The 14,664-nt window shown below is 42.9% G+C and overlaps 1 protein-coding gene across 4 annotated transcripts in view; it reads right to left on the bottom strand.

Moving 5' to 3' along the window:
• Window positions 1-14,664, bottom strand: part of LOC144509577 (aryl hydrocarbon receptor-like) — a 180,085-nt gene that overhangs the window by 13,516 nt on the left and 151,905 nt on the right. For all 4 annotated transcript variants that reach the window (XM_078238441.1, XM_078238443.1, XM_078238444.1 and 1 more), the window contains exons 7-9: window positions 11,525-11,727; window positions 8,415-8,524; window positions 5,122-5,263 (exon numbers count right to left, since the gene is read on the bottom strand). In XM_078238441.1, the coding sequence (XP_078094567.1) occupies window positions 5,122-5,263; window positions 8,415-8,524; window positions 11,525-11,727 (455 nt within the window). The remainder of the gene's footprint in view (window positions 1-5,121; window positions 5,264-8,414; window positions 8,525-11,524; window positions 11,728-14,664) is intronic.

Below are 14,664 nucleotides of genomic sequence, written 5' to 3'. Positions count from 1 at the left end.
TTCTTTTGTATCCCTCCATTCCCACTCCGTTCATATGGCTATAGAACAATAGAAAATTACAGCTCAGAAACAGGCCTTTTGGCCCTTCTTGTCTGTGCCGAACCATTTTATGCCTAGTCCCACTGACCTGCACTTGGACCATATCCCTCCACACCCCTCTCATCCATGAACCCGTCCAAGTTTTTCTTAAATGTTAAAAGTGACCCCGCATTTACCACTTTATCTGGCAGCTCATTCCACACTCCCACCACACTCTGCGTGAAGAAGCCCCCCCTAATATTCCCTTTAAACTTTTCTCCTTTCACCCTTAACCCATGCTCTCTGGTTTTTTTCTCCCCTAGCCTCAGCGGAAAAAGCCTGCTTGCATTCACTCTATCTATACCCATCAAAATCTTATACACCTCTATCAAATCTCCCCTCAATCTTCTACGCTCCAGGGAATAAAGTCCCAACCTATTCAATCTCTCTCTGTAACTCAGCTTCTCAAGTCCCGGCAACATCCTTGTGAACCTTCTCTGCACTCTTTCAATCTTATTTACATCCTTCCTGTAACTAGGTGACCAAAACTGTACACAATACTCCAAATTCGGCCTCACCAATGCCTTATATAACCTTACCATAACCTTACCATAACGGCTATCTAGATAAGTCTTAAACGTTCCCAGTGTGTCCGCCTCCACCACCTTGCCTGGCAGTGCATTCCAGGCCCCCACCACCCTCTGTGTAAAATATGTCCTTCTGATATCTGTGTTAAACCTCCCCCCCTTCACCTTGAACCTATGACCCCTCGTGAACGTCACCACCGACCTGGGGAAAAGCTTCCCACCGTTCACCCTATCTATGCCTTTCATAATTTTATACACCTCTATTAAGTCTCCCCTCATCCTCCGTCTTTCCAGGGAGAACAACCCCAGTTTACCCAATCTCTCCTCATAACTAAGCCCCTCCATACCAGGCAACATCCTGGTAAACCTCCTCTGTACTCTCCCCAAAGCCTCCACGTCCTTCTGGTAGTGTGGCGACCAGAACTGGACGCAGTATTCCAAATGCGTCCGAACCAACGTTCTATACATCTGCAACATCAGACCCCAACTTTTATACTCTATGCCCCATCCTATAAAGGCAAGCATGCCAAATGCCTTCTTCACCACCTTCTCCACCTGTGACGTCACCTTCAAGGATCTGTGGACTTGCACACCCAGGTCCCTCTGCGTATCTACACTCTTTATGGTTCTGCCATTTGTCGTATAGCTCCTCCCTACATTATTTCTACCAAAATGCATTACTTCGCATTTATCAGGATTGAACTCCATCCGCCATTTCTTTGCCCAAATTTCCAGCCTATCTATATCCTTCTGTAGCTTCTGACAATGCTCCTCACTATCTGCAAGTCCTGCCAATTTTGTGTCGTCCGCAAACTTACTGATCACCCCAGTTACACCTTCTTCCAGATCGTTTATATAAATCACAAACAGCAGAGGTCCCAATACAGAGCCCTGCGGAACACCACTAGTCACAGGCCTCCAGCCAGAAAAAGACCCTTCCACTACCACCCTCTGTCTTCTATGACCAAGCCAGTTCTCCACCCATCCAGCCACCTCCCCCTTTATCCCATGAGATCCAACCTTTTTCACCAGCCTACCATGAGGGACTTTGTCAAACGCCTTACTAAAGTCCATATAGACGACATCCACGGCCCTTCCCTCGTCAACCATTCTGGTCACTTCTTCAAAAAACTCCACCAGGTTAGTGAGGCATGACCTCCCTCTCACAAAACCACGCTGACTATCGTTAATGAGTTTATTCCTTTCTAAATGCGCATACATCCTATCTCCAAGAATCTTCTCCAACAACTTCCCCACCACGGACGTCAAGCTCACTGGCCTATAATTACCTGGGTTATCCTTCCTACCCTTCTTAAATAACGGGACCACATTAGCTATCCTCCAATCCTCTGGGACCTCACCTGCGTCCAGTGACGAGACAAAGATTTGCGTCAGAGGCCCAGCGATTTCATCTCTTGTCTCCCTGAGCAGCCTTGGATAGGTTCCATCAGGCCCTGGGGATTTGGCAGTCTTTATATTCTCTAACAAACCTAACACTTCCTCCCTTGTAATAGAGATTTTCTCCAACGGTTCAACACTCCCCTCCGAGACACTCTCAGTCAACACATCCCTCTCCTTTGTGAATACCGACGCAAAGTACTCATTTAGGATCTCCCCTACTTCTTTGGGCTCCAAGCATAATTCCCCACTTTTGTCTCTGAGAGGTCCGATTTTTTCCCTGACAACCCTTTTGTTCCTAACGTATGAATAAAATGCCTTGGGATTCTCCTTAATCCTGTCTGCCAAGGACATTTCGTGACCCCTTTTTGCCCTTCTAATTCCCCGTTTTTAGCTGCATGGACCTAACATACGCCTCTCTTTTCTTTTTGACCAGTCCCTCAATTTCCCTGGTTATCCACGGTTCCCGAATCCTACCCTTCCCATCCTTTTATCAGGCACATGCCTGTCCTGCAGCCCTAACAACTGTTCCTTAAAAGACTCCCACATGCCAGATGTGGATTTACCCTCAAACAGCCTCTCCCAATCAACAGCTGCCAATTTCTGCCTAATCCCACTAAAGTTAGCCTTCCCCCAATCCAACACCTTACCCTTGGGACACCACTCATCCTTTTCCATCACTATCCTAAAGCTAACAGAATTGTGGTCACTATTTGCTACATGTTCCCCTACCGAAACTTTGAAGACCTGACCGGGCTCATTCCCCAGTACTAGGTCCAGTATAGCCCCCTCTCTAGTCGGGCTATCTACATATTGTTCCAAAGAACCCTCCTGTATGCATTTTACAAATTCCTCCCCATTCAGAGTCCCAGCTCTCAGCAATTTCCAGTCTATACCAGGGAAATTGAAGTCTCCTGCGACAACAACCCTATTTTTCCTGCACCTATCCAGTATCTCCTGACATATCCGTTCTTCCACTTCCCTTGGGCTGTTGGGGGGCCTGTAGTATACCCCCAACATAGTGACTGCGCCCTTCCTGTTTCTAAGCTCCACCCAAAGTGACTCGTTACACGACCCCTCTGAATTGTCCTCCCTCTGCACCGCTGTAATATGCTCTCCAACTAATACTGCTACTCCCCCACCTCTTTTGGCCCCTCCTCTGTCTCGCCTAAAACACTTGTACCCCGGAATATTCAGCTGCCAGTCTGTCCCTCTTTCAACCAAGTCTCTGTCACCGCAACCACATCCAAATTCCTCGTGAGCATTAAGGCCCTAAGTTCGTCTGTCTTACCTGCTACGCTCCTTGCATTGAAGTATAAGCACTCCAGACCCAGTGAGGTCATCCTCCCCCAGAGTGCTCTTCTTCTTTGCCAGCCTTGTCCCAGCCCCAAGCTCATCCCCAGCCTCTACACTTGTAGACCTAATATTTTGATCCCCACCCCCCTGCCATACTAGTTTAAACCCCCCCAAACTGCACTAGCAAAACTCCCAGCCAGGATATTCGTGCCCTTCCAACTTAGTTGTGACCCGTCCTTCTTGTACAGGTGCCATCCTCTCCTGAAAACTTCCCATTGATCTAGGAAAATGAAGCCCTCCCTCCTGGACCAGTCCTTTAGGCAAGCATTCAATTGTACTAACTCCCTATTCTTAGCCTCACTGGCACGAGGCATTGGGAGCAGCCCAGAGATGGCCACCCTAGAGGCCCTACTTTTTAGTCTATTTCCCAACTCCCCGAATTGCTCTCGTAGGATCCCCCTGCTCTTCCTATCTGCGTCATTTGCACCAATGTGTACAATGACATCCGTTTCTTTATCTTCCCCTTTTAGGATGCCTCCTATCCGCTCGGTGACATCCATTACCCCAGCTCCAGGTAGGCAGACTACCATCTTGAGAAATTGGTCAACCTGTAGCAAAGATGAATCAGAGAGCCAGGTGCTTCAGGTACTTCAAACGATTATACATGGTATAAGGTGGCATGGTGGCACAGTGGTTAGCACTGCTGCCTCACAGCACCGGGGACCCGGGTTCAATTGCGGCCTCAGGTCACTGTCTGTGTGGAGTTTGCACATTCTCCCCGTATCTGCGTGGGTTTCCTCCAGTTTATTCCCACAGTCCAAAAGATGTGTGGGTTAGGTTGATTGGCCATGCTAAATTGACCCTTAGTGTCAGGGAGACTAGCACGGTAAATACATGGGTTTCAAGGATAGGGCCTGGGTGGGATTGTTGTCAGTGCAGGCTCGATGGGCCAGATGGCCTTCTTCTGCACTGTAGGGATTCTATTCTATTCTAAAGAGAAAGGCCAATGTTTACTGCTTCTGTGATTACCAGCCAATAATTATCCATCCATGAAAATTAATTAACCAAAATCCTGGTGGTAAAGACAAGCAGAAATGCATGGCCAAAGATCTTTTGATTTTTCAGTCAGAGCCCAACTTCGAAACAGATGTACAACCAATGTTGTGTGAGGATACAAAAGCTCCGAATGTCTCCTGTTGCCTTCTTCCTGGTCATGGACACGGGTGCAGAACAATCAGAAATTCCTTCTCTATTATATGCCATTTGTCAAGACAAATCTCTGCAGCTAATCTTTTAAAAAGTGTTCCAGGAGTTAACCAGGTATCAACTATATCAGTAAAAGTACAACCAACTTGGGAGGAATTTGGGAGGGTCTGGGCCTGAATCTATTCTGTACTGATGAGATGAAAGTCGTGTTTCTTTTTTAGGCTGCAAAAGTCTTACATGAACCATGTCTGGAGAGCTTTACTCAATTTCTCATGGGCATCGCCAGAAAACAAAACTGTCCCTAAAGAAGTAATCTTATTCAACTTAAGAAAAGAGAAAATCAAATGCTTGGGATACATGGTACAGTTATTAATGGGATAGATTTTAGATTATTTTCTTATTGGATGACAGAAGTTTCTATTGCACATGGAAGGTAAATGATAATGATCAACATTAGATCAGACTAAAATTAAACACAGGTTGTAAGTGCATTCGGATATGTTTCCCACCACCTGGAAGAAGATCAAAAAGCTACAGTGGCGGTTTTTTAATTTGCTTAAGTCATCAAAAGCTGAGCATACTGTGGGTTTCAATGTGAATATCTGTCATTACTTACGTGAGGGGCCTTTGGGTGGCTATAATGTAATCCGGCTTCCCATTCTTGTATCCCAATCGTGCATTTGATTGCACCCAGGTCCATCCATTTTCTTTGGTCAAAAGCCTGAAAACAGTCATTCCACTTTCTCCTGTCTTCATCACTAGAATGTAGAAACCGGAGGGAGGGGGGTGTGGGGGGGGGGAAATGTTACTGAGTGATTAGCCTTCCCACCTCTCTGTGCAGAAATTTGAGGTGGTGAGTCAACCACAAAGAAAATTGTAACATGCCTGGCCCGATTTTACCAACAAGCTGCGCCTGTTTTTGGGCGCGAAAACTTGGTAAAGTCGGGCATGAGGTGAGTGGAGCGATCCGCGCCCGCTTCCGTGCCCGTTCTCCTTTACCAAGTGGCTAAAATGGCCATGATCGGCACCGCGCCTGAAACGGGCGTGATGTCAAATTAAATGCATTTGCATGCATTTAAATTGACTCAATGGGCTGCATGCCCAACCTTACCGGCACTTCCCCCTTTACCACCGTGTTTGCGTGTCCAGATTCGGCACGAAATTGATTTGCTCCGCAAAGTCTGTTTCGGGCGCTCCAGCTTCTGAGGAGGTAAGTTCAGAGCTTCCAGCAGCTCTCTGACTCAGATTGGTAGTTGGGGGGGTGGGAAGAGAGAGAGAGGGGGGTGGAGGGAGGCACGCCAGATCATTCTCTGGTGGGGGTGGAGATGGGGGGGGGCAGGAAGGCAGGAGGAGGGAGGCGGGCCAGATGGATCTCTGGTGGGGGGAGGGGGGGAAGAAAAGGAGGGCCAGATCGTTTTCTGGTGGGGAGGATGGGGAGAGGAGGAGGGTCAGATGGATCTCTGGTGGGGGGGGGGGGGGGGGGGAGGAGAAGGAGGAGGGCCAGATCATTCTCTGGTGGGATTGAGGGGGGGGGGGGGGGGGAGTGGAGGACGAGGAGGTCCAGATCATTCTCTAGTGGATTGGGGGGGGGGGGGGGGGGGGCGGGTGGGGGTGGCAGGAGGAGGGAGAGGGAGGCGGGTCAGATGGATCTCTGGTGGGGGAGCGGGTGGAGGAGGAGGAAGGCCAGATCATTTTCTGGTGGTGGTGAGGGGGGTGGTGGGGGGAGGGTGAGGAGGGTCAGATGGATCTCTGGTGGGGGGGAGGGGGGGGGGGGGGAGAGGAGGGAGGTGGGGGTCCGCTGCCACTCTGTGTGCGATCGGTGGGGGTGAAGTGGGGCATTGGGTCGCGATCGGTCTGGGTAGTAGGGGAGTGGGTGGATAAGAGGGACAGTTATGTTTTGGGGGTGGGCCAATGTCTGATGTGGCAAGTGTTTTTCAATTTTTTGTTTACTGCGCATGCACAGTTGAAGGCTCCGATCGGAGCTGCAGTGTTTTGGACACGATAAACCCCGCCCACAGGCTTCTGCAGCATGATTCAGAATCGCTGCTTTTTTTTCAGGCAGAGTGCACATGGGAGTGCCTGACAACATGTTACAAGTCGGATCTGGATCACTCGAAGATTTAGCACTTAGAATCAAAATGGTAAAATTGGGCCCACCATTTAATACAAAGTAAAAAGCAGAACAAATTTTTCCACCCAGTAAGTTAACAATATGGTTTCCCATAATAACATGCACTCTGTGTTCCTTTATTGTCTGTCAACATCAACTCACTTAAAAACTACTGCATATTTAAATATGATAGCTAAAGCTATAGTTCACCTCAAGTAAGATGAATATGTTTACTTCCGCAGTCAATTTAAGTTAATTGAAATTTGCAAAGAAAATCATTCACTTCTCGGAGTTATCTGCAGCCATTATAGAAAAGTATTTCACATTTTATATGGAGATGACCTCAGCTGGTGCTACTATAATAGTACTAAATAGGCTCCCATCCATTGACTCTGTCTACACTTCCTGCTGCCTCGGAAAAGCAGCCAGCATAATTAAGGATCCCATGAACCCCGGACATTCTCTCTTCCACCTTCTTCCGTTGAGAAAAAGATACAAAAGTCTGAGGTCACGTACCAACCGACTCAAGAACAGTTTCTTCTCTGCTGCCATTGGACTTTTGAATGGACCTACCTCGCACTAAGTTGATCTTTCTCTACATCCTAGCTATGAGTGTAACGCTACATTCTGCACTCTCTCCTTTCCTTCTCTATGAACGGTATGCTTTGTCTGTATAACATGCAAAAAACAATACTTTTCACTGTATACTAATACATGCGACAATAATAACTCAAATCAAATAAAACAAGTTTAGAGCATTCTAAATTATTACTCGCCACTGGCAAATCTGTTTCTCAGATGGTGAATATCTGGCACAAACAGCATGTACAAAAAAGCAGCTGAAAAGTAGCTAAATTATCACATTATCATTAAGATGCTTAAGTTGCATAATCTAATATATTCATTTAAACATTGGACAAAGAAAACATTTTCTATACATTGATTATTGCTCTCTTAATATGCCTTGCTCAGGTTTGATACTTTTCAAGTACCTAATGTGATTTCATACTTTGTGGAATTTATTAACCCATAAATTGAAAAATCTTCATAAAAGAATGAATTTCTGAACTTCTGGAGCCTCAGTGCTTTTAAAATTCTGCAGTGTTGGTTATTGTGACAAAACCTCATCTTACAATAGTGATTGAACTATGGAGATTATTTTCTCAATGTTTCTTGCAGGGGAACATAATATGGAGGCAAGGGGAAGAAGAGAAATAGTTGCAGCATTGTCACAGGTAGCAGTAACCAACCACAATTCCATATTGCGTGTACAACTGATATTTTGGCACAGTTGACAGGAATAAAATTTACCAAATGTCACCTATGAGCAGTAAAAGCTTACTATGTAAGGATTATCGAACTTCAATTTGTGTTGATTGGACAAACTGGTGCTCCTTTCCAGATGAAATTCTAACAGGACCAGGCAAAATTCTAACAGGACTAAACAGGGTAGATGCAAGAAAGATGTTCCCAATTGTATTGGGGGGGAGGGTCTGGAACAAGGAGTCATAACCTAAGGACAAAGGGTAAACATTTTAGGACTGAGATGAGAAATTTCTTCACCTAGAGAATGATGGGCTCGTGAAATTTATTACCACAGAAAGCAGTTAAAGCCAAAAACATTATAGGTTTTCAAGGAGGAGTTAGATATAGCTTTGGGAGTGAATATAGATGGAAGGTAGGATCAGGCTGTTGAGTTGGATGATCTTAATCAATGGTGGAGCAGGCTCAGAGGGCCTATTTTCTGTTTCTATGAAAACAAAAAAGTGCATTGGTGTGAAATTGAAAGCTGTACTTACTTCGGACATGGTTTTCTGCACAATACATCATGTCAGCTGCATGAATAAATTGATAGCCACTTCCTCGCATACATAATTCAGCCTCAGTGTAACCTAGGACTATCTTCCCTCTGCAGGAAAACAGATCAGTGATTTTTCTAAGCACATGTATTAGTCAGGTTTGCAAGTACATAATCCTATAAACATTTTAATTGAAGTAATATTAAATATAAAAGGAATTTTCCTTCAGAATCAGAAACAGATAAACTTGTTATACAAATACATCATAACTTTGTAAAACATTACTATGACGTCAATAGGTGTTATATAGTATGATACTTAGATTACAGATATTCCACCATATCTTTTTAAATGAGTTTCTCTTCTAAAACCTGGGTCCACTTGCAAATATTGAAGATTAATGAACTGTAATTTATTATGTCCATAATCCAATTGTGAACTGTTATAAATAACCTGCAAATTAACTATTTGTTGTTTATTTTGGCAAGAAGGCAGTTGCTAACTAATTACAGGAAAATGGCAACAAAAGCAATTTTTATTGCTCTTTTAATATAGAAAAGTTCCCCAAGGCATCTTAGAGGGAAACATAAATAATAGATGCTGAGTACAGTAGAAAATTAGGATTAGTGAAAAAAAACTTGTTGAAAAAGCTTTTCAGAGAAGTGAAAAGATTTAAATAGGATAGATATTTCAATAGCGTAAGCTCAAAATTACTCTAGTTTGCAGCACTAATAGTGTGGAGGGGTAAGGAATGCCACAGGGTGAATCGGGGTGGGGGATATGGGGGGGCATATAAGGTTGCTTCAGGAAATGCCAAGAGGAGATTTGAAATTGAGAATGAAGAGTTTAACTTCAACATACTGGGGCAAAAGTAACCAATACAGATAAATAAGGATGTATTGCAAGATAGGACGATAGTGCCTGTAGTGGACAGGGAGGGATAGAGGGTCAACACCAAAGGCATGGAGTTTATTGCAGGTTCCACAAAAAGAATGAAGGTTTTGATTTTTCTGATGCTTAGTTATGAAATTTTATGTAATTTGAAATCTAATGCCAGGCAACCAACTTGAAAGCACAGGGATGATACAGGGGTCAAAGCAAGTGGAGAAGTACAGTAAGGTTGTCAACATACATTTCATGCCCACGGAGGTTATCAGTGAAGGATAAGCACTTCACAGGAACATGTAGAAAAGGAGGGAACAAGTAGGCATGAAACCAGTAACAGAGCCATGGGAGCTTAAAGAAGGGTCAACGAGTTAACTGAATTAAAGGCAGTGCAGCGGTCTGGGAGGGACATACAAACATGGCTAGAGTCATACATTACTAGTAACTTTGACCAGCATATTCTCAGTGCTGAGGGGAGGCTGGAAGTTTGATTGGAAGGTCCTGAACAGATGGAAATTAGTGCTGACACCTCCAAAGGCTACAAAGAGCAAGAAGGAAGGCGAGTTAAAAAAAAAAATCAGGACGCAGGTTTGATGAAATGTCCAGTTTGGATTTTAAAAGTCTGAAGGGAGTGAGAGGAAGGCAGAGAATTAAAAGTTCCATAGCTCTGAGATCCTGAAGAGAGAATAACTGCGAAATGCAAGATAATTCCTTTGATTCAGAAAACAGAATAAAGTAAGGAATAGCATTTACAGGAAGACAAGAGTGTGAGAAAGAAGAAAAATTAAATAGAAAAAGTGAGTGGCAAAAAGAGGGATGAAAGAAAATGGGAGGAAGAATATACGATAAAAAGAAAGAATTTAAATTACATCACAGTTTATTATTCCTCAGAAATGGTTCAAAAACATTTCACGTAATTAATTGTTTTAATGTACAGTGATGTGGGGATAGGAAATACAACAGCCCTTTGGCAGGACTCTGTAAACAATGAAATGAATGATCAGTTATTCTGTCTTTGATGGCACTCCAGGAGTTTGAATATGCACATTAGTGGGTGAATTTAACTAACATGCACAACGCAACATCAGGAATTTATCAAATCCTTTGCAAGTGTACTCATTTGTGCTACATTCAGTAGTTGCCTGCTCCAAAAGGCTCTCTGAGCAATCAAATACTGGCTGATTTTAACTTGATATTTATCTATATGTTCTCCTTTGGCCACTATTATTTATTTTGAATAGTTATTTTAAGATACCACATCCAATCCTTTTATTATTACGAAAGTAGATTCTATCTACTTAGCCCAGGCTATTCCTAAATGAATAACTGTATCTAAACGTTTCTTCTTAACTAATAGATCATTATTAAAATGTCATCCTTCTTTCTTTCCGAAACCTTTTTGGAACATTGATATCAATTGTTCATTTAAGGACCAAAACTGGACAAACAGGGTCGAATCTGTATTCTTATGAACAGAAGTGCATGTCTAGAATTATAGGTGTGCAGCCAGTGACCTTACAGCCTTTATAGGCAGCAAATCACTTGTGATTTCTCAGCATTATTACCTGGCTGCATATTAGGAAATTGTGACTGCAACCCATGATTCTTTTTGTTTCACATCTGGTCTATACTATTTTTGGTCCTTGTTGTGCCAACTGTGGCACAGTTGGTAGCACTGCTGTTACTTTTAATCATCAAAAGCTTGTGGGTTCAAATCCAACTTCAAGGATTGAGCACAGAAATCTAGGCTGATATTCTACGGCGGTGCTGAGAACATTATTATAAATGTGAATGAAGGGGGGATTTGCAGAACCCAAGAAATGTGCATTTCGTTTTGCACTTTCTTATAAAAACCTGACTGTAAAGCAGCAAGATGAAATTACTTAATGACTGAATGTGTTTTATTTCTAGATGGACCAATAACCAGTGGTAAGCTGTACCTCTATTGCAAACTAGCAATATTTGGCTTTCCCTATAACTATCTCACATTGTGCACCTTTAGTGGTTGTTTAATGACTACACAAGGCATTTTGCTGCTGTTAGCTACAGTGAACAAGTGTGAAGTTGCCTAGTTCTGTGAGCACTTTACACATTGAATAATATCTGCCATTTATTTAATTTGCCCAAGAAGGTTTCTAAATTTCAATAATCACTAATAGAGTTTTCTAATATAGTTTTATGTCAAATAAAACTTTCCTAATTTTTAAGTAAATAATATCACTCACTTAGCATCGCAGCCCATTGGTGTGAAGTCTAGTTTGTGCTTAGTTCTGAAAATGAAATTTTTGGTTCGGATCTCCAAGATGGACGGAGGTTGCAGTGGCGTTGCGATTGCAAACAAAGCCAACTGTGGAGGGACACACGAGCCATCTTTTCCCTTCATGTTCTGCTCATAAAGAAACTTGAGTCTGCCTTGGAAATTCATGGCCTTGAAAGAACACATGTAGAAATTGATTATTACAATTTTAATATATTTCAGGTAATTATGGCTGTAACTGATGAAAGTGTATAAGAAACTTAAGAGCCCAAAGTACAGGACCAGAACATGTGTTAGTATTCAATATGTAAATGTTAGTGCATAGGGCAGAGCATTATAAACTATGAATTCGTAAAATGGTTTTAATATGTAATTTTAACTGGAAAATTAATTTCTTTAAATTATGCCATTACTTATGGTGGTGGGATCAGAGAACCCTCCATAATTATTGGCCAGCACCAAAATGAATCTCAATTAGTGAAATATTTTATAGATTTCAAAGTATTCATATTTTTTTAATCCTACAATAGCTGCAAACACTTAACAGAAAAATTGCAACACTGCACATCAGAAGGTAGAGCTACACAAAGATCTGAACATTTTGTTCCAGTAAAATGCTAATCACAAGTTATTAGAACAAAATTCATTCTTTTTTAAGTATGACACCAATGTTAATGCATCTATGAAAAGAGCTCCACCTGTGCACTTACATGCAGTGATTACCACACAGATAGTGCATTACAATAGTTGAATTATTATTCAAGTCATAATGTGGGTGAGATGCAGGAACTATATTTTTAAAGTATATTAAAGTGAATAATTTAAATATGTAGGGTCAGTTTGGAGCCGGATCCTCCTGGCTCCTGCAATTCACTGACACTCGGCGCAGCGGGAACCTGGCATGAATCACTACTGGTCTTCACAAATGGAGACCAGTTGTGATAGCCGTACCAGGGGCTCGAAAGCCATTGAAGCCTCTGGTGGATAGGGACATGGCTGGGCAGTGCCCTGTTACTGGCTCCTGGACAGTGCCAACCTGGCACTGTCTCGATGCTGGAGAAAATGGATTGTGGGTGGGGTGTGGTCAACCTCAGGCCTGTGTGGTATGGGGAGGAGCGGGGGGACTCGGACATCTCGTGATTGTGGGGTAAGGTTGCCCCTTCGGGATCAGACATTCCCAATGTCTGCGAGAGGAATCTTGCTGGCATCTTTAGGTCCCTAAAATAAAAGTGTGGTTGAATTGCGAACAATCACTCCAAACCACCCAGCGGGAATCTCACCAGTTCTTTTCACTGAGAATGACCCTTTTTTGGGAGAATTGCCATCTTTGTTCTTTTTTTCTTGCCTCATTGCATTTCCTTTGGCCCTGGAAGACTTTTCTATCTTCTATCTTCCACCCTATCACAGACTTTCCTTTTAACCTTGTCCCATCCAGCCCTTGCTCAAAATCCATTACATTTTTAGCTTTTTCCCAGTTATTATTTCCCATCTGATTAAAGGTCATGAATCTGAAATTATAGCTCTGTTTCTCTCCACAAATGTTGCCTGACCAGCTGAGTATTTCCAGAATTTTCTGTTTTTATTTCAGGTTACCAGCATCTGCATTATTCTGCTTTTCAAGTGATAAAACCCCACAATTTTATTCTGAGAACTGCTATTTTGCTAACTAGCAATTTCTACAGAATTGGCCAAACTGCTCAAAACATTATCAGCTCCTATTTTCCTTCATGCTGGTCACAAGGTACATAGATTTTTAAAAAATGTTTATAACACAAACAACACTTCTTAAAAAAAATAACATTGATCATAGAATCCCTACAGTGCAGATGGAGGCTATTCGGTCCATCGAGCCTGCACCGACAACAATCCCAACCAGACCCTATCCCCTTAACGCCACCTATTTACCCCGCTACTCCCCCCTGACACTAAGGGGCAATTTACCGTGGCCAATCAACCTAACTGCACATCTTTGGAGTGTGGGAGGAAACCAGAGCATCCAGAGGAAACCCAGGCAGACACGGGGATAACGTGCAGACTGCACACAGACAGTGACCCAAGGCCAGAATTGAACCCGGGTCCATGGCGCTGTGAGGCAGCAATGCTAACCACTGTGCTGCCTTTCATTTGATGCTGGTGCTACAAGCTTTTCTCCACAGAGGCTGTACTTCTGTCTGAGGTAGGAGTCAGGAATTTGACCTGGGCCATTGCAGCTACACTGACAGGACAGATGTGCACCATTCTTTTCACCTGCTCATGTAGTTCGAATAATCATAGTATCCAAAGATAACGGGTTAGGTCCAAAGATGTGCGGTTAGGTTGATTGGCCATGCTAAATTCTCCCCCAGTGTACCTGAACAGGCACCAGAGTGTGGCGACTAGGGGATTTTCACAGTAACTTCATTGCAGTGTTAATGTAAGCCTAATTGTGACACTAATAAATAAACTTTAAACTTTGGATTTTAAGAAGGGACTTAAAATGAGGAGAAAGATGGCGAGGATTTGGTAGATACACATCAGTCTTCATAAAAGAGGATTTTAGACAAATTGTGGTTATAATAGAATAGAATAGAATTCCATTAATACATACAGATGTTAATAACAAATGTTATACAGAAATTTAAATATACAGGTTTGAAGAGAGGCATTCAATATCTTTCATGTCAGGCTTCAGCTTTGACTCACTGGTAGCACACTTGTCTTTAAGTCACAGGTTCAAATCCCAATCCGGAGATTTGAGCTCATTATCTAGACTGACACTTCAGTGTGAAGTAGTGGTCATGCTATAATGTCGGAGCCATCATGTGTCAGATTTAAACTGAGGCCCTCTCTGCAGGACATGAAAGATTCAAAGTAGAAAAGGAATGCTTTCTCGATGTCTCCCTCAACCAATATCTAAAACAGATTATCTGCTCATCTATCTTTTGCTGTTCTGGGAGCTTTGAGTCCTGTGGAACGTCCTAAGGTCAGAAAAGGTGGTTTACCAATGTACGTTATTGTTCCTCTGATAGATTAGAGGAAGTTAAGGATCTCAGAGAACTAGATGGCTATATGGATTGACAATTGGCCAAAAAGTGGGTGGTAGTAAATAAAAAACATGCTGCCTTGGGA

This window comes from Mustelus asterias, chromosome 2 (genome assembly GCF_964213995.1).
Source record: "Mustelus asterias chromosome 2, sMusAst1.hap1.1, whole genome shotgun sequence".
NCBI lineage: Eukaryota > Metazoa > Chordata > Chondrichthyes > Carcharhiniformes > Triakidae > Mustelus > Mustelus asterias.
Note: the sequence above shows the minus strand (reverse complement) of the source record. Positions and strands in the feature narration are given on the sequence as shown.